The sequence below is a fragment of the Seriola lalandi genome, unplaced genomic scaffold, assembly GCF_002814215.2.
Source record: "Seriola lalandi dorsalis isolate HSWRI2012SDOR001 ecotype SW California unplaced genomic scaffold, Sedor1 jcf7180002054278, whole genome shotgun sequence".
Taxonomy (NCBI): domain Eukaryota; kingdom Metazoa; phylum Chordata; class Actinopteri; order Carangiformes; family Carangidae; genus Seriola; species Seriola lalandi.
In genome coordinates, this window is record NW_019524831.1 from 247,895 (window position 1) to 270,315 (window position 22,421).

A 22,421-nucleotide genomic window follows, 5' to 3' on the forward strand; every position below is an offset into this window, starting at 1 on the left:
AGGGCTCGTTGAGCTGGAGAGTCAAGAGGTCTGATGAATAAGACATGACAGGCAGCATCAACAGAAAAAAAACAGAGGCAGGAAACTGGATTTTTCGTCCAGGAAAATTTTCCAAAAGCATGGTATAAAACAACAACACAACTACAGTATAGTGATGCCATTAAGATACTATAGCGGAAGCTGAATGCTCAGGACAAGCGGAGTGGATGTTCTGACACTCAATGGAAAACACCTGTCACTTCAGCTGCTGCAGCCTCCTGCACAGTGCCATAGCCGTCATAGAGAACTGTACCAAGCCTGCTCATGCTGACACCATGCTATACATTGAAAAAAAAAAATCTGGAGAAAGTTCTGTACTTTTAATATCAAATGCTCCCTATACAGCTCACGTTAAGGGTGGCCATGTTTGTTGCTCCATTCATCTGTCAGTTTGTCTAACTAATACCTTGCTTCAGAGCAAAACAACTCTGATCAGACTGTCATGACAACCACATTCTTTTTCTCTCTACTCTGCCTCTGACCCACTCTCTGTTTTCATTTTTTCACTAGTAAAATTTTGTTTCTTTTATAATGGAAGCAAAAGGATTATTGGATGGAGAGTGATGAATCAATCTCAAACATTTTGTTTGGTGGTCTGCAATTTCTACGTGATAAACATGATTTCTTTTGTGAGTCATTTTTAAAGCCACCCACAACGGCCCCAAATGCACAATAGATTCCCACTTCAGGAGCTCACAGCACTTAGTGTATGACTTGGTATGTAGCTGATAGCCAGTGGAGGAGGCTCTCCTTCAAATCAGGTCCATGGGACTGGGTTCAATTTTTAAATAGCACGATGAATTATTTTGCATATAGTACAACTTAATGACAACATGCTTTCAAGCAGGTTACAGCTTAGTACACACACAGAGACAGTGCCGATTGTCAACAGCTCCTGCATCGGCCAGTTCACACCTGCATCACAAGCTGAACAGACATGAGCACAACTCGGATAATCTCATCAGATTTGATCTGAAATTCATGTATAGTAGTTATTCAGAAGCATAAATCAATTCAATATCCTATGAAAGCACCTCACAAGCATAATAATTGAAAATTCTTGCTTTATACATTATTTTCAGGAGATAATTGAAGTCTCCTTAGTCGGCTGAAATTCAAGGACGATAATGCAGGCTTGACAATATGGCCACTGAGCAAACAATGCAAAGCCTCCCAACAAACACAGACTGCGACCACATGCACACATTGAGCAATGTGCGTCCTCACCTAGTTAGTGACGACGCACAGGCCTTTGTCATAAAGATCTCCATCGATACTAAAATGTAGGGGCAGTGCAATGGTTATGTTTCTTTGTTGTGTTCTTGCAGTTTGCAAAAGACAGAAGTATGCATCACAGGCAACATCTGGTAAGGAATAGCTCAGTCAACAAAACATAATATAAGTACAGGTCAATAACACCTGACCTTCTTCGCTTCACTTCTACAATGCCCTCATCAGAGTTTTCTATTGTCCTATTCCATTGTCCTTAATAAAACATAAGACCAGTGTAAAGCTCTGTTTTTGGGTGTCAAAGATGCCGGCTTAGTGTGTATGGAGGGCCAAAGCAGAATGACACGTATACTCTGACAAAAGATGTTGCCCCACCTGTATACAGACAAAATAGGCCACTGTGTCTGCTCTCTGCTCTTTGTCAGATAAAACACTTGCCAGACTGGTATCAACACTAGTCCTAAGCGTTTGTGCTAGTGAGCTAGTGAGGAGATTTGCTATTTCTTTCTCCATTTGACACTGCTGCATAAGATCTAATATGAAAAAAATATTTACAAAATATATAAAGCTCTTCAGGAAATTAAAATTGTGCACACCTATTGTCAAGCTCCAATCATTACCAAAGCAAATCCTTTGATTAGGCAGGAAAGAAAAAAAGATTGAGCCATGATGGAGTTTGATTTCATTTCATTATCCACCTCTAATATCAATGGCAGCCGAAAAAAGATGTTTTAATTAATGAATGTTAGTTAATTATCACTTTTTGCAGTCCCCACAGTTATTGCTTTCAGCAGGGGACAGGTCTCTGTTCAACAAATTATGAGGTCCCATAATGAAGGATAAGAAATTAAGCAGAAAATTACTATGTATAAGTCTCACACACAAGGAAATTCAAACTAACCCTTGTCTTTGATGATAATAAAAAAAAAACATGCTCATGCTGAACCGAGCTCTGTAGGCTCTGAATTGTATCTCGTCAGCCCACCTTGCCCCTCCATCTCTAGGATACAGTGTTTACTGAGTGGGTGCCAGGACACAGTGTGATTGTATGTACTGTAGGTCCAAGTAAGAACAGTCTCCACTGTGAATTACAATGCCAGCAAAAACACATAGTTAATATGGCCATACTCAAAACTATTATAAATAAGCCAAGCCATGTTACATTTATCTGCAAATAATCCAGTATCAAAAGAAAACACTAATAAATAAGGTTTTTTTTTTCTTTTGGTATTTTTAATACTTACTGATGAATAGTTTTGTTTTGGCATGGTCAGGCTTGAGTAATCAATAGGAAAAATGTCTCATCAGTTGTTTTGCTAATGTAAAACACCATTCTGAACACTAATCTGACACTGTAAATTAAATTAAATCAGAGATACTTAAAATCAAAGTCACAGGTGACCTACAGTTTAAAAGTTTCTCATTTTTAACTGGCAACTAGCAGCTGAAAAAACAGTATCTCTGTCTGAACAGCTGCCAGGCTTAATCAGCTGTTGCCAGTTAATGTTAATTCCATGAGTTGGCAAAACTACTGAATAAAACATGGCTAATAAACTTGCTATGCGAGGCAGTGCCCACATTACGCTGAGTAATCAGGCAGCCCCTGTTTGGGACAGTTTTGGGGCTGTTTTGTCTGCTGTATGACACCTCTAATGGGACAACTACCTATAGCCATGGCTGAAATCTACTAATTTAACCTTTGACTAGGGAACTTTTTCATTTGTTTGTCAAGGAAAAACATACAAAGAAGAGAGACATACTGGATTTTACCAAATTTTGCTACTATTTCATCCTTGGGCAGGTGGAGACTAATACAGCTCATGCAATTGATACAAATACAAGTTCAAAAGCAACCCTTTACAATACTTTAAGGTTAGAACTGAAAATATTGTGGACTTTTTTTACACCATGGAGCTGTTCACTGATACTGTATCAACTTGTAAATTAATGTCAACAGGATCATTCAGAGGTCTTTTTTTTATTCCTTTATTTTTAGAATAATTACTGCTAAGTGCACAACTAATGACCGCTAGTGTCTCAGTTAGAAAGCCCTGCAGTCCTACGCATGTGTTCTCACTTACTCTGGCTAATGAGACCTCTGCTCAGGTTGAGGTTGGGCAGATCTATGCAAACTTGATGAAGAAATAAAAAAGATTACATTGCGACCTCTCCTCTACTACACTAACAGGTGCTACACAATTAACAGGCAGTGCAAGAGATGTCAATCAAACACAGTCTACACCCACCCACTCAGTCCTTAGAGAAGGGTTAATCAAACAAAATATGAAGCACCTGTGTAGGTGAAGCATTGGTGAGTACAGCCTTTAATGGGGAGGGGTAACTGTTGTCATGGATACTGCTTTGGGTCCCTGTAAGAGGAAAAACACAGATGTGCATGTCTATATTTTGGCATGTAGGCCTATCTACTCACCCACCTCAACTCAAAGGGCCCCATGCTACATACTGAAAATATGCCATTTTTTCAACCCCACCCTTTGACAAGAGAACGTTTACGTTCCTACATATTACAAATTGGCTGCCAAAGGGTAGAGACAAGAGAAAAACAACAACCAGCAACATCTACACAGATCTCACAGAAGTGGCCATCAAGTTTACTGAGCTTCTTTGTCTTATCAAATGTTCAATTAGACATGTCTGTCTTGTAACACAACAGTTTTGTATTCTCTGTCTGTTTTAGCAAAGAATTGTAATTATTCTTCCAATAAGATGAAAACATATACTAGTGACCTTAATTTCACCCCTGATGCTATAATGTCTTGTGCCTGTCAAAGAGGGTCACATTAACATCACAGTGTAATCTTGGTTCAAATGAGTTTGACCACAAGAAAGAGTGAGAAGTTTATTCAAATAGTAAGTTCTTACTTGATCTTCTCAAGGAAAAAATAATATATGACATTGCTGCAAAAGAAAATAATACTCTTGCACAGACTCTGGCACCTCTCTCAGCTTATAACTGGCTGCACATGGTAAATATTACTTCACAGCACTGTGAGAAATCTTAGAGAGCTAAGACACCACTGGCTCAAGGGTACTACATGTATACTGTGACTGTATTTACACTGATTTTGTATAGGCTACTTGAGCACACTTCCATTGTGCTTCCTCCATGTTAGAGCCATTTTCACTAGTCCTGAACATACACTGACTGACTCATTCACACTTATGTTTGTATGTTGATGACATCTCTCTCTCTCTCTCTCACACACACACACACACACACACACACACACACACACACACACACACACACACAATGTACAATTTGTTGAAATTGTTTCTGAAATGCACACTTATCATAAATCACACCCCGGCAAACAATCCTTCACCTGCTCAAAATCTTAATTCCTTCCAAGAATTTGTTTTCAAAAGCATAGCTATTTTCAAGCTGAGCCTCCAGGGCTCTGCAGGGTGCTTTTATCATCCATGCTCTCTGTGTTCATACATGCCTGTTTAAATGTGTAGAGAGAGGTGAGGTCTTGATCACAGACACACCTACTCAGACATAGCCTGCCAACTTCCTGCCTAATGAGTCCAGCCATCTGACTGAAGCACTTTAGCTTTCATACAGATATTCTCACCACTGTGCCAATGATGTCTATACAGTACATAAAACTTTTAGTATAAAATGTTAAGTCATAGATAGATAGATAGATAGATAGATAGATAGATAGATAGATAGATAGATAGATAGATAGATAGATAGATAGATAGACCTATTGATTATTATGAAAATGCAGTAACAGACTAAAAATAGCCTAAAGTAAGTACCATGAGTAACGTAAACTCTCCGTTCCTATGGGAATGTTTTTGTGATGGTGGGCTGTCTATGACGAATACACCATGTACATACATACGGAGTGAGGCGAACATACCGTGTATCTGCCCGCGGACACAGGATGATGCTTCGGCTACTTAACACACTCCCATCGCATCTCTTATTTCTAAATCCGTTGCACCTGTCAACTAATGGCGCAGGGGGAGGGGGTTCCCACCAAGCTGTAGCCTCAACCTTTAGCCTAGCGTTTTAAACGTGCACCTGTCGTTATGGGAAAGCTTGCTTACCTGTCATAACTCCATCTACTGTAAGACATGCTCCTGTTGCTGCTGACTCCCTCCATGTCTCCGGCGATTCTGGATGGACTGGACTGGATGGTGAGATGGCAAAAAAATAAATAAAATAAATAAAAACAGAGAGTAAACGCTCCTCTCTCCCTCCTCTCCTCACCAATGCAAACACGAACTAAAGGAATCGCCGTTATGTGAATGAGCAGAGAGGCTGTGCGGAGCCAGACGCTCTTCCATAGGCTATATACCACTCCAGCGACTGGAGCGCGAGCTGTCGGCCGTCACGGTGCACGCGCAGATGCTGATTTATTTCATTCAGGCGGACTCACACTGTTGATTAATTTTACTGACCAAATCCCTCCTGACAGTGTCCTGAGTATCGATAGCCTCAAACTTTAGACACTGGCATAATTAAACAGGCCGAATTAATGGATGAAACTGCCATTTGTTTATTCTGATTATTGGCATCTCATGACTGCTTAATGGCCAGTAGCAAACACTGAACCTTCTCAATCATTTGCTGATCAATGCAACAAGCCAGATAGTAGCTATTGCCTACAACACAATTCTGTTCTTTTATTTATTTTTTGAAAGGCTGAATCAAAGTGTATCTGGATATGTGCACTCTCAAGAGGTAATTTGCCATGGATGTCATTTAATGCAAATTAAACAGGCAGGATCAGGTTCACACACATCTCACTGGTTATTGCCTGCAGGTTAAGGTTGCTGCTTCTCTAAGATCATTAATTGAATGTCTGCACAACCTAATTTTGTGAAAAAAAATTGACACACTTTACAACAATCTATCATTAGGTGAACCAATCCAGAGTAGAAATGAGAGCAAAGGGAATGCAAAAAAATCTGCCACATTAATACCCCAGAATCTAATATCTGTCATTTAAGCCAAAAATTAAAATAAAGGAGTCCTTTCAGCCTGCCCATACTTAAATAATTTCTCCTTGTCAATATTATAGTTTGGCTTTGCCACAATCAAGGCTAGAGGATGCCTGTATTGCAATATATAAAGAAAATGTATTGTCTCTTGTTCACTTTTTTTGAATGATTTTCAATGATTGATGATGAGCATTCTGAGAATAGAATTTGAGGATAAGTCAAATTATATTTCATTACACAGGATCTCAATCTCTGTCACAAAATACACAAACAAAAATTATAGATGTTACAAATCTTACTGATTGAAATGCTGATAATTATGAGCGCAATTGAAATGTCACCACTAGCATTAAACCATAAAAACCTTAAGACCTTAATGGCCCCAAAGAAAGATTCTCTAAACGATTGTCACTAGATGTTGCACTAGACCACCAGCATCTCAGACCAAAACAAAACAAAGGGGGGACCCCTTGCTCAACCTTTTCTGTTCTCAGTCAGCAACGTGTGACAAAGCCCAGTGAAAGCGGCCCCTGAATACACAACAATCACAACTTAAGTTACTGTGTACAGTGTACAGGAGAGCCAACACGAAAACAATCCAGCCACCACAACCATTAGCCCACACTACATGCCATGATATACTACAGCAATGCTGGGAGTAAGCCAGCTATAGCCATAGCAACATTTGCTGAACAAATTCATAATAGTGATAACAGCAAGTTAGCTAACTATCATGCCTACTATAGCTGGTCACTAATGATTACAGCCATGTAACATTATATAGTCATCATGATACTTACATATCAATGTGACAAAAAGCCAGTTCTGAGTCAAACTGGAGCCCCTTAGCAGCTAGCAGGGAACTCTATCTTGTAAAGCCAGACCAGTATTGGCTCTATGGTCGGACTGGGACAGAAATTCAGCTTTGGACTCAGGAATGACACTGGCAACTTTAGAAACTTTAAAAACTGTTTCGATGTTTTGATAGTCCACCAGCAGACCGGGATTTGAGACAGTAGTCCCCATGGCCAGTGCACCTGTGCTGTGGTCTTATCTCTTTCTTTCTTGGAGACCTTTTTAGACGAAAACTTGGTTTCTTCAGTGGAATAAATTAAGGAGCCACCTGTTCATCAGAACACTGCATACTGCTCAATGCCATCTCTTACGTGGGCGGTTCCTGATTGTTCAGTTGGAGGGGCCAATGGTTTAACAGGATGCACCAACATGCACTGCTGCCAAACAGGATGCTGTGAAATCATAGGACATAGATGGTTTCAATCGGACAGCACCATAGGTTCTTTAGGTTCCTATCTTTTCGGATGAATATGTATTTAAATGAAATGTATGAATGTGCAAAAATTGCAAATGCACATGGTCTTCCATGTAAAAGACTTTTTGAATGCAAAATCAATCACAAAGATTTCAATGCATACCACAGCTCTGGAAAATTAATGGACTGTTCTGTCAGAAAAAAAAACGGGAACATGCAGAGAATACTTATTTTCACAAGTAGAATGGCTGTCCAGATTGCACATATTGTAAGAAAGAACTGGGGCTTCTGTCAAATTGATGATGCCCTTTGTGATGTTTTGTGAACCCCGGAGAAAGTTTTAGACATTCACCAATAAAAGATATATTAGTCAATCATAAGCTACAGTTAGTTAGATAGCGCTCCATCACAAAATTATCAGAACACAAATGAGTGAATATAATTTGTTGGGTTCATTGTAGGTCAACACACCCTGAGGAAGGCAAGTGTGCCGATACATGCTAAGATTTTATTCTTAGCCATCCACTAGAGAATTGAGAATTAGTCTTTTATGTCATCAGAGGTGTAAAAAGTACAAAAATATTGTACTCAAGTAAAAGTACCAATACTTTGATGAAATATTACTCAAGTAGAAGTAAAAGTACCCATCTGAAAATGTACTCAAGTAAAAGTAAAAAGTAGTTTATTTGAAATGTACTTTAAGTAAAAGTTACTTAGTTACTTTCTTTGTGTGGGATGTGAGGGTAGACTAAAGACTTTGTGCCCACTAACCTAGCTTGTCCGCGCGCACCCTCTATGTTCACGCGCCAGTGCTAATCACATCATCATTTGTCACTGTTGGTTCTGGCCATTGGTTTACTGTCTATGGTTCTGGCATGTATTTTTCCCCTGTAGGTTGAATTGTTATTTTTACTCAGTAATGGATAGGATTTATAAAGTAACTAAGTACAATACTTGAGTCAAAACGTACTCAAGTAAAATACAAAATACAGATTTTAAATTGTAGTTAAAAAAATACAAAATACACAAAAAAAGTATTCAATACAGTAATGTGAGTAAATGTATTTCGTGACTTTCCACCTCTGTATGTCATAATGTACTAATTGAGGAAAGTTTTAGTTTTTTGTCTTTATAAGCAATCATAGCAACACGGAGCTGATGTATTGCAATGTACATGTCATGGAAATGCATATTTGGGGGTGTTAAGGTTTCAAACTCTGTAATTCCTGGAACTGAGGGGATTACTGAATCAGTATCTGTCAATAATGTTCAGCAAATACATTTTCTAGATCCAGTTTTGCCCTGGAAAGGCTCAGATGTAGAAAGGGTAGAAAAAAAGACTTCACAAAGGAAGTTTAAGAGTCTGAACCAGATACAGTGTGTTTGTACACAATTAGCAGATGGAAATGTGCTATGACATGGCACCTAAAAAGGTGTATTTCTTCTATTCAGTAGGCCTATGCTGTGGCAGCAAAATTCAACAAAGAAAACAAACTGAACCCAGAGGGAGACATACAGTTTATGTTCAATTTTAACCAGTGTGCATCATTGTGTGTCTGAGCCAACCAAAAGGACTGTAAAGAAACTGTACAAAAACCTCAAATCCAATATTTCAGAAATTCCTTTTTGCATTTTTTTGATGTGAACATGTGAGTTGTCATATGATGATATACCAGTTGGAGTCACACTGTGAATAATGATGGGATAGTGCATGGATTTCCTGAATCCTGTCCATCAAAGGTTGCCTAAAGCATTAAATCTCACTGACACACAGCTCAGTACTGAAGATTCAGATCTGTGCTGCTTTTTGAATCCAAAAGAACGATTCTCTACCCCATCTGGCTCAATGACAGATTTTATTTTAGCACCAAAAGCTAAACACAGGGCAAAAGACACTGATAAGGAAGGGAAAAAAACAGTATGATTTTGATGTACACTAGGATTTGCAATGAGATGGGAAGTGGGTATTTCAAATCTCAGTGATTATAGTAATTCATTTGTGTGGTTTAAAGCTCCTATGTAAAGACCAGAATCAATTCTCAAACTCTGCCCTAGCTGACCTGGCATTTTACACTGTCAACTGGTGGTGAACACCCCAATATAAATATTAATACTCCATTACTAAGCCACGATAAGAAAAAACATTCTTGGTCATCATCTGGGTGAAAAATCCAATTTTGTAAATTTGGGCCAACAGTCATCTTCAGTTTAAAATAAGGGAATTAAATATTCCTCTTTACATATATACACAGCTATGCTGTGAACATGTATTCACTTATAAACATATAAAAATACTTGTCAACTAGTTTGATAAGAAAATAATGTATAAAAGTAGAGTAGAAACATTTAATCAAGTCCATTACTTCCATCATCTGATTTTCTTGTTGTTTATATTACAAGATGATGATATGAAAAACAAACTGATGTACTTCATTTGTATGCCCGAACAGAAGTACATTAGTGGAAAGGGAAGGCAGAACAGTATTTTGTGTCTGTGGCGATGATAACTCCACAGGTGGCAGGTCCGGTGAGTTCATGTCCCATTCGAGACGGGTTGTTTTTTACGATGTGCATCTCAGTGCTTCCACTTGTCCTGGTTTTCAGACTGGCACACCATTGGGGGAAAAAATTTTTGTAACAGAATAATTCAAGGACACAAAACAAATACATTGCCACTGTGTTACTGGAATGATAGAACAGTAATGTAATCTATATTGTAGACTAAATGTTCGACAGAAATGATGCATTACATTGGAATGATCTGAACAAAACTGAGCTCAGAAATCTTGATTTGCCACAAATGAATTTGTTAACATTACTTGTCAGAAGCTGAATATCGAGCATACAGCGTTCAGTGTTTTGATCTGAAATCGTGTTAGTTTTCAAAGCTACACAATGTGCTACCAATGATTTTGTCACTACTGCTTCTTAGAAATCTGAAACAACATATGAGGTCCAATTTTGACTGAACCGCCACCTTCTAGGAAAAAATTCAGATCAATTTGCTACTTACGGTACACTGAGGAGATGGCATAGGATAAGAACTTTTCAATCTATAAGACTTAAAGAAAATCAGATACAGTAGACACTCCATATTTGGCAATTGAGATGCAAGCAGAAACCACAGACAAAGTAAAGAATCCACTGCAGAATGCCAGAAAGTTCTATCATTGTAGCTTTAAGGGCTGTCTAGGTATTATATTTATATACATACTTATATATTCACTTTCATATATGTAAAACCAAACTCAACCTCACACACTGTACTGTGGTGATTTAATAGGTCATTAGAAATACACTTTGAAAATCACAACAAATGTCACTTATGTACAGTAGCAGATTAGCACATGGGAGTAAGGATGGATATGGCACAACATACACAAAGCTTCATAAGATAATCTCTCTGCTCTGATCAGACACTGGAAACTAAAGAAAGTCATTAACATTCTGGATATATAATTTTCATTCAATCTCGGTAGCAAGTACAAATGTCACTACAAGGCAAGAGAAGTCCTTCAGAGTACAAAACATTAATTTGTCAGGCTGATTTAGAAGGCAATGTTTAGTGTTGGGACTCTCTCGTGTGAATTAGATTACGGCTGAAGGTAGAGTGGTGTTAAAATTTGGCATTGTCAGTTGTCCATAGTGATGTCCTGGGGACAGCAGTTCCTGGTCAGAGTATCTCAGAAAAGGCTGTCTGAAGTCATGCACGTGGAGAAGGCAGCGGTCAGTCATCCACTTCGGATGTGATGTCAGGCAGAGTGGGTGGGGTGGTAGAGAGTAGCTGCATGAGTTACAGTGATAAGGCCGACTCAGACGATCACACAATGGCAGCCGCTCTTGTCTTTCTCTTTTCTTGTAGGTTCTGGCGATGGTGGACATTCCTGTTCTTGGAATTTCCTGGGAGTTGGGAGAGAGCAAAACTATGAAGACACACTGTACTGTGTGACTGTGTGGATCTGTGATCACTCTTTTTAATTTATTTTTACAACCGAAGCAATAAATAGAAAATACCAGTTTTCTTCATTATCGTTTTATCTGAGCTCTTCTCTCTGGTTTGCAGTGGGCGGGGTGCAGGTGATACACATACTGAGTTATGTACCAATCAGAATTTAGAAATATTTGAATCAAAATGTGATAACAGTTGTGGGTTTGTTTGCTCATGCTGCCAAGTGACCCTTAATCAAATCTGATCAAACCACATACACGCAGTCCTGATCAAGCAGACTAGCTGAATTTTTGAAAGTCAAATTCTTAATAAATACTACCTAAACATTCAAAACTTTAAGTATGATTGTTGCTTAATTAGTCATGATTTTTTTAAATTAAATTTTAAACATTTCATGACTTTATTGGTTATCTGACAGTAGAAAGATGAGAGCAAAAGGAGAGACAGAAATGGGGAATGACATGCAACAAAGGCCCATAACTAAACATGAACCAAGAGCATTGCGATACGTGATTGGTGACTTAAACCCTCAGGCAGCAAGGCACCGCCAGGGCACTGAGAGTCATGAATATTTAATGTGACAGCGACATGTGTTACATGTGCAAAAGTTTTCCCGTATTCTTCATTTATCATAGTTATCATTGGAATGCCTGAATATTCATCTTTTTAGCCACTGTTATAGCTTTGAAAAATTGCAATTTATAAACCACGTACCTGATTACTCTAACCAGCTCATGGAAAGCTTGGTCTACGTTCATGCGGATTTTGGCTGAAGCCTCCATATATGTGACCTTCAGTTGCCTGGCCAGCTGCTGGCCCTCTTCCTGGGTTACCTGAGGCAAAAGGAAGAAAAGAATAAGGACAGGCTTAAACCTGATTGTCAGCAGGGACCTTGCACATGTAAGAATCTTTTCCACAATCCCTCAAAACAAACCATGTGTTTATGAAACACTGGTATCATGTTCTTACAGGTAGAGATGATGCAGTTAAGTAAAATTTTTGAGATAGAACACACTCTTTGTGCACATACACATCTTTAATGTAATACATACAAACAGAGGCTGAACTGCATCCAGACTACAAAGACCGACAGTTTTACTGTAATACTGCTGTCGAACTAAGTGAACCTACATACCATTAGTGCATATGAATTAGAATTCAATATGCGCTGCGTAACACACATGTTCAGACTTTAACATCCAAGTGAAAGTGACCCTTAATAACACTGAAGGAAGAACTTTGTGACTTTCCAATTTAGCTCCTTTTCTCAGCTACATGGCGGTATTATAAATCTACATTCATGTTCCAATTCCAACACTGCTACTTCTTTCATTTTAATTTCTGTCCAGTTGTTCAAAAAGTGTCCTCTAACCAGGCTTTCTCCTGAGCCTTCACAATGTCATCCACCATTTTTTTTCCCCAACCGTGGTAAGCGCCTTCCTTTTCATTACACAGTGCAGTGTGGAACTGTATAATTCCATCAGCACCAAAAATTAAGTAGTTTTCGACCACATTTTTAATTGAATTTCATTATGTAATTTCTCAAGTGTAAACTTACTACACACTTAAATTAGCATGTAAAATGCATCTGGGACACAGCTGAGATCTGCCTCCACACTCTCTGTGACACAGCTGCGCATATAATCTGGGACTGAATAATGCAAGAAGGAATTAGGTCCAAAGGCTAGGCTATATATGGTAGCAAAGGATAACAAGGGGTAGAAAAATATAAAATACTGACCAGCTTTTGAAAATGTTGGAGATATTGCTCTGCCCCTTTTAGCATGGGGGCAGAACTACTCAGTTATTGTTTATTTATAGCTTGAGTAATTATGTTTAAGCTTCTATTATTGAACTACAATCTGGCTATTTATCTGTAGCATATGTTGCAAGTTACACTTATTGAAAATGTTGTCCAATGCAAATTCTCTAACATCAACAATCTCATAGGAACTGCTTAATCATGTAGAAAACGGAGAAGGATAAGTAAAGAACCGTCACATGAGACTAGAAATACTAAAAACTGTATTTCAGTGGATAAAGCCCATTGACAGTAATTAGCTGTATGAGCCTGTGAGGTTCCCTTTTGCCATAAGGGGGTGGTGTGGATCCACTGGAGGAAATGACAAGCAACAACATACCAGCAGCCAGAAAATTCATCATTTCATCACACTCCCTTTTCTCTGCATCCATCCTCCCTTCCTGACACCACCATCACCATCTCTACAGTCTCTCTTTTATTCTTTCACTCACATCCTGTTGTATCTTAGCAGCTAGCTGCAGCTGCAGTGCTTGCTTCCACTTTCAAGTATGCAAATGTAAATCCTCTAGATTGATTGATATGGGTTCAGATCCTTGCGATTTGTTGGACTTACTTGTCTCTGTAGTTCCAGATCTGCTTTGTTTCCTACAAGAATCATAGGGAATTCATCTCTGTCTTTGACTCGAAGAATTTGTCTTTGGAATTTGTAGATTTCTTCAAAGCTGTAAAACATATTACATTGTGTTATGTATTGTTTTCTTAACAAACAGGTTATCATGTTTTTACTTGTGGATGATTACATTCCTGTGAAAATGTACATGTGTCAGACACCCCATCCACACAAACACACCCAGCACCCAGGAATTGGGGTCATCACCACTGTGGATCAGACTGAAGGGTTGAACATGTCAGCAAAGAGGAGAAAGTCAGCCACACTATTACAGAAACACAAAATGTGTTTCTCTGAGGCTGTGCTCAGTGCACTGACCTGGCTGTTGTCCCACTATAATATAAATGCCATGTGCATTTTTTTTTCAACCAAATAGCAAATAAAAAATCTGGGGGGGAAAAAAAGGCAAAATGAGACCACAAGCCCAGGACGGCATTCCAGCAACGGGCTCACAGACAGCTTGGTGAGCACATAGTAAATCTGGAAAGACTTGACTAATATAAATGGAGGAAGGAAAGACTGTTTACAATATAAACATGGGGAGGGGGCTGTGGGTGGGGGCAGGGGAATGCAGCTCACTGCACTGCTGGGCAGGGACACAAAGGCAGGGAGGGTGGGGTGTGACAGACTGACTACAAGAGGAATACAATACAATGTAATGTGAAAAATATCTTCAAGGTGACTTACGCCCTGAGAGGTAAAGTTACTGAGAATTTTTTAAGCCCCTTGTCATCTAATTTCCACCTTTAATTTCCTTTAAAATATTTTCATGAACTCACGCCCCATTTGTGATACTATTCGTGGTCTATGATAGCCATTCAGTGCATTTACATTAAGTTCTCTTTTTAAATAGAAGGATTCGCTGGAAAACAATGCATGCAATCCAACACAATTTTATGTAATCGATAACAACCTCACTGTTTATTGTTCAGTCTCTTTACTTTATTAAAACAACGTGAGTCTGCTTAGCTGCACTACAAACAGACGGACCAGTTGCTCCTTTGTTGTATTTATGGCAAAGTAGCAGCTAAAGTAATGTTTGCTGTCATATTAAACCACAGTTGCTGTTACCACGGTTACCACAGGTATCGGCAAATCAACCAGGACTAAAATCTGAAGGATTACAGTTTATAATCTTTAAGATTTTAGCTTTAAATAAAGTGTATACGTTTTGAAAGAATCACATATTTTGTATTGGCTTGTTACACTTCTTTATGGGTGATGTTTACAAAGATTGCAATAATCAAACCCAAGTCTGTTTTATATGATTGTGCCAATACATCAGTGGAAATATTCCAGCTAACTGTGAAAATCTTTGAAATTGTGAAAACCTGACATATTTGCTTTCTTTGGGAACTTTGAAATCTCCACTAAAGCTCTGTGAGATTAAAGAATGTTTAGCTGCACGGTTTGAGTCTGACTCACCAGTGGGTTAGCAGGGTTCAATAGCTTAAAGGTTGTTAGGGCCTATACATACTGAAATGAAAAGGTCCATGTCATGAAGAAAGAAAGAAAATTTCTCGTCAAAGCCCTTTTTTATACATAACTAAAGATATGTCTATACTAGCCCACAAACTGTTGTTTCAATAGCATATGGGCTTTAAATAGAAAGCTACGGTACACGGATAAGTGAATGCAAGAGAACAGGATGAGGGAGGAAGTGTTAAGAACAAAAGAAAATGACAACAAGAACGACAGCAAAACGTTCCGGAAGTGCAAGCGGCAACAAGTGAGAGTATCAATGCAAGATTTATGATGAGAGGCAGAGGAGGGGAGAAAGCGAGTGTGTAGTTGTGAACAGTCAACAGAGATGTGCTCACAGAAAGGAAAGAGAAAGACAGAGACGTTGAGTGTGTAGCGGTGAGTTTGCACATGACGAGAGCTGCCACTCACCTTCCTCTGTCAGTGACAGAGAAGACGAGCAGGAAGCCCTCCCCTGTCCTCATGTATTGTTCTCTCATGGCTCCAAACTCTTCCTGTCCAGCCGTGTCGAGGACTAGAGAGCGTGCGCACACACGTTGACACAAACGTACACACACACACACAAACGCACACACCAAGAATAACTTTTCAGCAAAACAGACTTTTGCAATCAGTTCTTCAAGTGCAATATAATGCAATAGAAACATGCGTGTCTTTGTGTGTGAATATTTACTCTGGTTATGTTTGTTCAGCAAAGTGCACTTACTGTCAAGCCTGGCCGCCCTTTCGTCAATCACACACTGCTTGGTATAGGAGTCTTCAATAGTGGGGTCATAGTCAGTGACAAAGTACGACTGCGGGAGACAAAAAACAGGACAAAAGAGGGAGAAGAAGCTGTGAGTATGTCTGGAGTCTGTAATTATGTCAGGTTGAGACACAAGCTGTGTCCCAATTTCGTATGAACTGTATACTGTATTCACTATATACTGATCTTTGCAGTGTGTAAACAAGAAGCCAATATGCTTTATTGTTTTATGATAACAGGAAATGAGCCAATATGTGTGACATACAAAGGCAAACAAACTGTGACTTCAGAGTAACACTTTGTTATTGTTTGTTATTTTTGTTTTCAGAGGTGTTTCTGGAGCTGCTTCATTACCATCCACTACTCAGTGTTTTGCATCAGTGAGCAGCTTTTCCACTTCCTTTGTGCATTGCATGGTGGGAGAACAGCATCCATCAACAGCACACTCAAAAGTCGGAGTTTATCTAAGTGTCTGATTGCTCTGCTTTGTCCTGCTTTAAGTGAGACCTATGAATTTGAAACACAGCTTCAAAATGGATGGATAATAGAACAAACAGCCACTCCTTGTATTTTGGGTGAAAACAGCACACACAGTCTTACTGACCTCTACCTTTACCCCTGTCCTGCAGACAGGAAGCAAATACACTGCCTGCAGACACTTGAACAAAAAGTTTGAAGTAAATATTCCTTCACACAACAACCACTTTATGAGACGTTTCCTCAGTTGCAACAGTCACACGCCGCACTCCTGAAGGCTTTGATTCTTTCATTCTGGGGCCAATATCTGGTCTCCTAGTAACCTAAACTGGAAGGGTGGGGCCAGGGGATAGGGAGGAGGAGGAATCATGCATTTTTTACATTTTTCCCATGTTTTGTAGTTCTTGCTCTCCTCGGGGACTAGTTAAGTGGTGACAGCTGAGGGGAGTGCTCGGGGAATGTCAAACCAACACCCTAAAACACAGAGCGATCGCGAGAACATAAAATCCAGACAGGATTCCCTGTCGTTCTAACAACAAGCCAAATTAAACTTTTACAGTTATACAGTTGTGTTGTTTGTGTGTGAAAATGGGTGTTGTTTCACACAATGACACAAGCTGGGTAGTGTTTTTTTGGGGGGGTTTTTTGCTGTTATTTGGCAGCTGAAGCAGACAAGAGAGAGGCTTCAACCAATAATTATTTTCATTACTGATTAATCCCATTATACTCCTCATTGTCAAAAATGTCAAAAGTGCATGTTTTGATTTTCCCACAGTCAAATGTATTCAAATTACTTGTATCTGACCAACGGCCCAAAAATCTAAACTATTCAGTCTACATTGGTAAATGGAAAAAGGAAAAGTTCTTATATCTGAGAAGGTGAAACGAGCTAAAGTTTGGACTAAAAATGTATTAAAACAATTAAAAACTAAGTGACTAATCACTGCAGCTCTGTTACCAATACATATTGCCTTGCAAAAGGCACTGGCTATAAAAGAAAAAACTGCTCAGTACAAAGTACATCTTGGTCAAAATAACCGTGTTTATGGAATTCAAATATTTGTCTTAATGTCACCGGCTTATATAGCATCACCAAATTTTTTTTTACTCTCAAATATCAACATCAGTAACAGCCTCGAAAATCCATCCTTGGTCGAGCTCGACTTAGGATAAGTGAATGCTCGTAAATGTAATTTGTTTTCCCTTACATCCTCTGCATGCTGATTTATTTGTCCCACCTGCAGCTCTCTGTTGTTGCAGGAAATGCAGGTAATCTCTCCCTCTCACTGTTCTGTCGCTCTGCAGCATGCAAGTGTGCTGGCCTATGTCACATCCACTCACCACTGTTCAATAATTCATCAGTATTACTGTGTATCCTAGAACGTGCTTCACTGCACTGCACTGCCAGTGTGCCTTCAGACGGCCAGACAGACAGAAAGAGAAAGGGAGAGAGAGAGGGAAAAAAAAAAAGCAGCTTGCAGTTCTCGTCCCTCCCACCACCACCACCACTGCCACCACCACTCTCCCAGCCATAGCTTCAGCACGTGACTTTGGCTTCCCGTCAACCTCTTATTCCTATTCTGTCAACCTCGGGCAGCCGCATTGAGCACCTCGCTTCTCTGGCTATTCCTCCCCTCCCTCTACATGCATGGGTAGCGTAGCTGCTGCACTCTGTTCTGGCCAAGCTGATTCTCCCAGAGCCATCTCCCGTGATAGATGAGGCTGTTTTGCAGTGCCAGCAGCACCAGAGCCAGCACTAACAGGGGCTGTAGTTGCCTGGCAGGACGTCAGCTGGGCAGCGGTAGAGCGATGGGCTAGGTGAGGGGGTGGGGGGGTACAACATGACTCAGGAGGACTACCGATAACTATGTGACATAAGCCAGCCTGAGTCATGACCAGTAATCTGTCCTATAAATCCTAATATTGGTCCATGACTTCATCAGATAACAGGCTCCTAAAAACAGAATGAATCAGCCTGTATGAGTCGAGTGGAGCCAGGGTGTTGGGGAGGAGTAGCATTCACAAGTTACTACTACGTCCACCACCTGCAACTCAGGCTGGATATCAAAACCTCAGTACTTACAAATATAAGAAACAAGTTACAATTAAACACTCTGTCAGGATTTTTTTTTTTTTTTTTTTACATATTCTTTAATCAGATATAACGTAACCATTTCATACTATTTAATTTCAGCAAAGTTCATGTACAGTTCCTTTGTCAGGACGAGATTAAACACTGCTGTGTTTGAGAACTGTGGCTTTTGTTAAATGTAGCCTATACCAATAAAAGGTTTAGGGAAACTTTAATTGTATTGAAATACATTTTAGGGCTACAACTAATTTCTTTCGGCTGTCAATGAACCTACCTTTTTATTTTTTTAATTAATCAATTAATTGTTTGGTGTATAAAATGCCCCCCCCAAAAAAAGAGGAAAACATGCTTATGAGCATTTCTCAGTCAAAGAGGACACCTTCATATGTCTTGTTTTGTTCCAACAAAAAAAGTCCAAAACCCAGAAATATTTAGATTATAATGCAATCAAAGAGAGAAAAACAGAAAAGTCTCACATTTGAGAACCTGCAACCAGAGAAAGACTGAGACAATTAACTAAATATCAAAACAGTTGCAGATTATTTTTTGTTGGTCAACAAATCTGTCATAATCTTCTATATTGTTATAGTATTCATATCAAAACTCAACTTTGGCACTGACATACTGAAAGCATGGAAAATTTTCAGATGGTACCCGGTCTATTTGCAGCTAAGACAAGCTGTGACATCAGCGTGCTCACTGTCATCTGCCAGACTATTTCACAGGTACGCACTGAGCAGGCAGACGAATTCCTGGACAAATTTCCATGAAAACATTTGACAGCTGTCATGAGGAGACAGCTGACAGTCACAGCGGGGTCAGCAGCTCAGTTCTTAATGTGTGAGTATAGTTTGGATTGCACATACAAAAGCACACGCACAGATGCTGCACAGTGGCCTGTTTGCACTAAATCTTCAAACATTCACTGCTAACGGCCCTCCACTCAGATGAAATATCCAACTACAGCACAAGCTGCTGAGACATTTACAACATCGGAGTTCTGCAGCAACTTCACAAAGCAGAGGAAAATTACTATTTAAACAAAGTCAGCTTGCTGTTTTACAACTTGTACTTTGCATGGAGCAAGGAATGATGCTAAAACAGCCAAGAACAACTCAAGCTTCACTTAGGCAATCATTAGGCTAGTGCTGACATGACCACCATCGTGGGTGTGTATATTTGTGAGCTGTAAAACCAGGATTATTAACATCCTTGTATTTTTGCCTCTGAGCAGCAGCAGTCAAGTTAAAGTTTATTAAAAGTGGATTATCAAATCAAGGTGTCTCAAGTTTACGATATAAAAGAAAATCAGCACGGTGGGTTCTGAAGCAAAACTGACAGATCATTAAAAATACACAACAAGAACAAAACAAAACAAAACAATGAGAGGGGAATCCAAAAGTCTGCAGAACCAAGCTGCTGTACAGTTTAGTTGTTGGTGGCAAGGTGGGTCAGGCCACACTCAGCCCCGGTCAGCTCTGCAGGAAGGAAACTCCACCTCTGCAGCAGGCAGCTCGCCCGGCCAAGCCCTGGGGTGGTGATGATGTCACAGACGCCCTAACCCGCCTACCTACCAAAGTCCAAACCTGTCACTCAGTTCCCCTCCAGCATTCCAGCTATACATCCCAGGCCTCCACCCACACACACAGCGCATGCAGGCTCCTCACACCAGGAAAACATTAGAGGCCTGTTTTCACCATGAATACACAGACGGTGGATGATTCTCAGCTGCAGCACAGCTTTTTCTGCCGGCCTGAAATTACCACACAAAGACGAAAGCCAATGAAAGAGTCAAGACGATAGGGCTGCGGCTAATGATTTTTCCATTATCAAATACTGTCTTGTTATTATTATTTTAGATAAATTAGTTAATCATTTAGTCAATTAAATGTCATAAAATAGCAAAAGAAAATACCCATCACACTTTCCAAGCTGATGTCATCAAAATGGATTATTTTGTCCAGTACACAAACAAATTCAATTTGCAATGATGATAGAGGAAGGCAGCGAATCATCACATTTGAGAGGCTGGAATAGGAAAAATAAATGATAAATGACTGAAATGACTGAATGATTATCAAGTGTGTTGAGAAACTCCTTGTGGGTCAACTGACTGACAAATACTTTAAGCAATATAGCCACATCTTGTACAAAAAACTTGACAAGTCAGACAAATCTTTTTTCGCAGATTGAACCACAAAGACAGGATCAAATCCATGCGTTCAAGCGTTGGTGTATATGTTTCTTGAATCGCCTCACTCTTCGACATATCAAATGTATGAAATGTATAGTCATACGTGTTCCAGTTTGTAGAGTTTGGTGATTTGAATTCATACATAAAAGTACTCTTTATTATTATTTTATTATTTATATCGAGCAACTGCTCAGGTTTCTTTTCAGGCGACTGCTCTTCAGTTGAGACATGAAGCAATAAATCTTGTCTCTTACAACTGCTGGTTGCCAGCCTCAAGGAAAGCAAGAAGGGGTGATATGTGTAGGCGTGTAATCAACATCATGCTTGCACTATGCACCCACTTCCTCTCCACACAAACAGCCTTACTAACACTAAATATAGATCCTTTTCCATCTCTGTCAGTTATCCTTCTTGTTTGGTTAGAGCCGCCTCTATGACTGTTAACCAATCTTACATCATTAACTCCACAGAGCAAAAAACTACAGATTCAGCACCAACGCAGATAAAACTGAGATTTTCACAAAGAAAAAAAACACAGACCTCAGACGATTAACAAAAAACACCCTGCACCTACACAAATGAGGAGAAATGGTGTGTCTGCCTACTACATTGTCATAATGAGAGGGAATGCTGAGCTAAAACGAATAGTCATCAACATAGTTAGGAGTTAATTACCCTCTGCATATGGCCCAGTGCCCGATGAGAATTCACAGACCTTGACTTGGAAAATCATCAGCCATAGCTATTCTTTAATTAAAGAGAAGTGTAGATTGGATGCCATTAAAATTTTGTTATTCTTGGAAAAATACTGTCAGCATCTGCAGATTTAACATATTCCCCAACCTCCTCATTCTCCGCACCAACACACCGCAGCCTACCACAACATTTTCCTCTGCTGAAAAGCTGATACATACTACAAGAGATTCTGTCATTTGGAATTGTGGGAGACCTCAAATGTAACAAGCGTTTTCACTAATCTTATGTCTGAGTATACGCACATTTTGTGGACTAAACAAAGAGAGCACGGGGTGGAGGAATAGGTGTGAAAATTAACACAACAACACAACAAGTAAGCTTTGTTCATGAAAAACTGAAGACAAGACTCATTGTGTTTGTCACCGCAAGAAACATTATGAACGGTGCAACGTTTTCAATTGCGTCATTGCAGTACAATAGTGGGACTCAGCTCTCACTGGCTTTTTGATGATGTCTGCCTAAGAGGCAATGGGCAACTCTCCCACACCACAAGACCAATGCCAATTGTATCAAATGTTTCATCCAATTTGGCAGGTATCTGAGAAGCACAACTGAATAATAGGTGTCAAGCATCAAGTCTTCGACCTCACGCTAGAAAAAAAAATCTAATAAGATTATAATTTACTGAGAGGAAATACATCTTCAAGGGTCAGGAGAAGCTATGACTCTCTTACATTGAGTGTTCAGCTTAAGCTTCCCCAAACTGGCGCTTGCTCTTAGTTCTGCTGACAGAGCAATACAAACTGACTGAGACATTAGCACCAAGAAGCTGGAT

The 22,421-nt window shown here is 39.5% G+C and overlaps 2 protein-coding genes across 3 annotated transcripts in view; both read right to left on the reverse strand.

The window, feature by feature from the left end:
* tub (TUB bipartite transcription factor) overlaps positions 1 to 5,554 on the reverse strand; it is a 39,181-nt gene extending 33,627 nt beyond the window's left edge. For both annotated transcript variants that reach the window (XM_023405547.2, XM_023405546.2), the window contains exon 1: positions 5,353 to 5,554. In XM_023405547.2, the coding sequence (XP_023261315.1) occupies positions 5,353 to 5,408 (56 nt within the window). In that variant the 5' untranslated portion in view covers positions 5,409 to 5,554. The remainder of the gene's footprint in view (positions 1 to 5,352) is intronic.
* A 3,804-nt stretch (positions 5,555 to 9,358) lies between these two features.
* The window catches only part of rras2 (RAS related 2), a 28,008-nt gene continuing 14,945 nt past the window's right edge, over positions 9,359 to 22,421 (reverse strand). The window contains exons 2-6 of the mRNA XM_023405551.2: positions 16,089 to 16,176; positions 15,794 to 15,896; positions 13,844 to 13,952; positions 12,183 to 12,301; positions 9,359 to 11,419 (exon numbers count right to left, since the gene is read on the reverse strand). Coding sequence (XP_023261319.1) covers positions 11,332 to 11,419; positions 12,183 to 12,301; positions 13,844 to 13,952; positions 15,794 to 15,896; positions 16,089 to 16,176 — 507 coding nt within the window. The 3' untranslated portion in view covers positions 9,359 to 11,331. The remainder of the gene's footprint in view (positions 11,420 to 12,182; positions 12,302 to 13,843; positions 13,953 to 15,793; positions 15,897 to 16,088; positions 16,177 to 22,421) is intronic.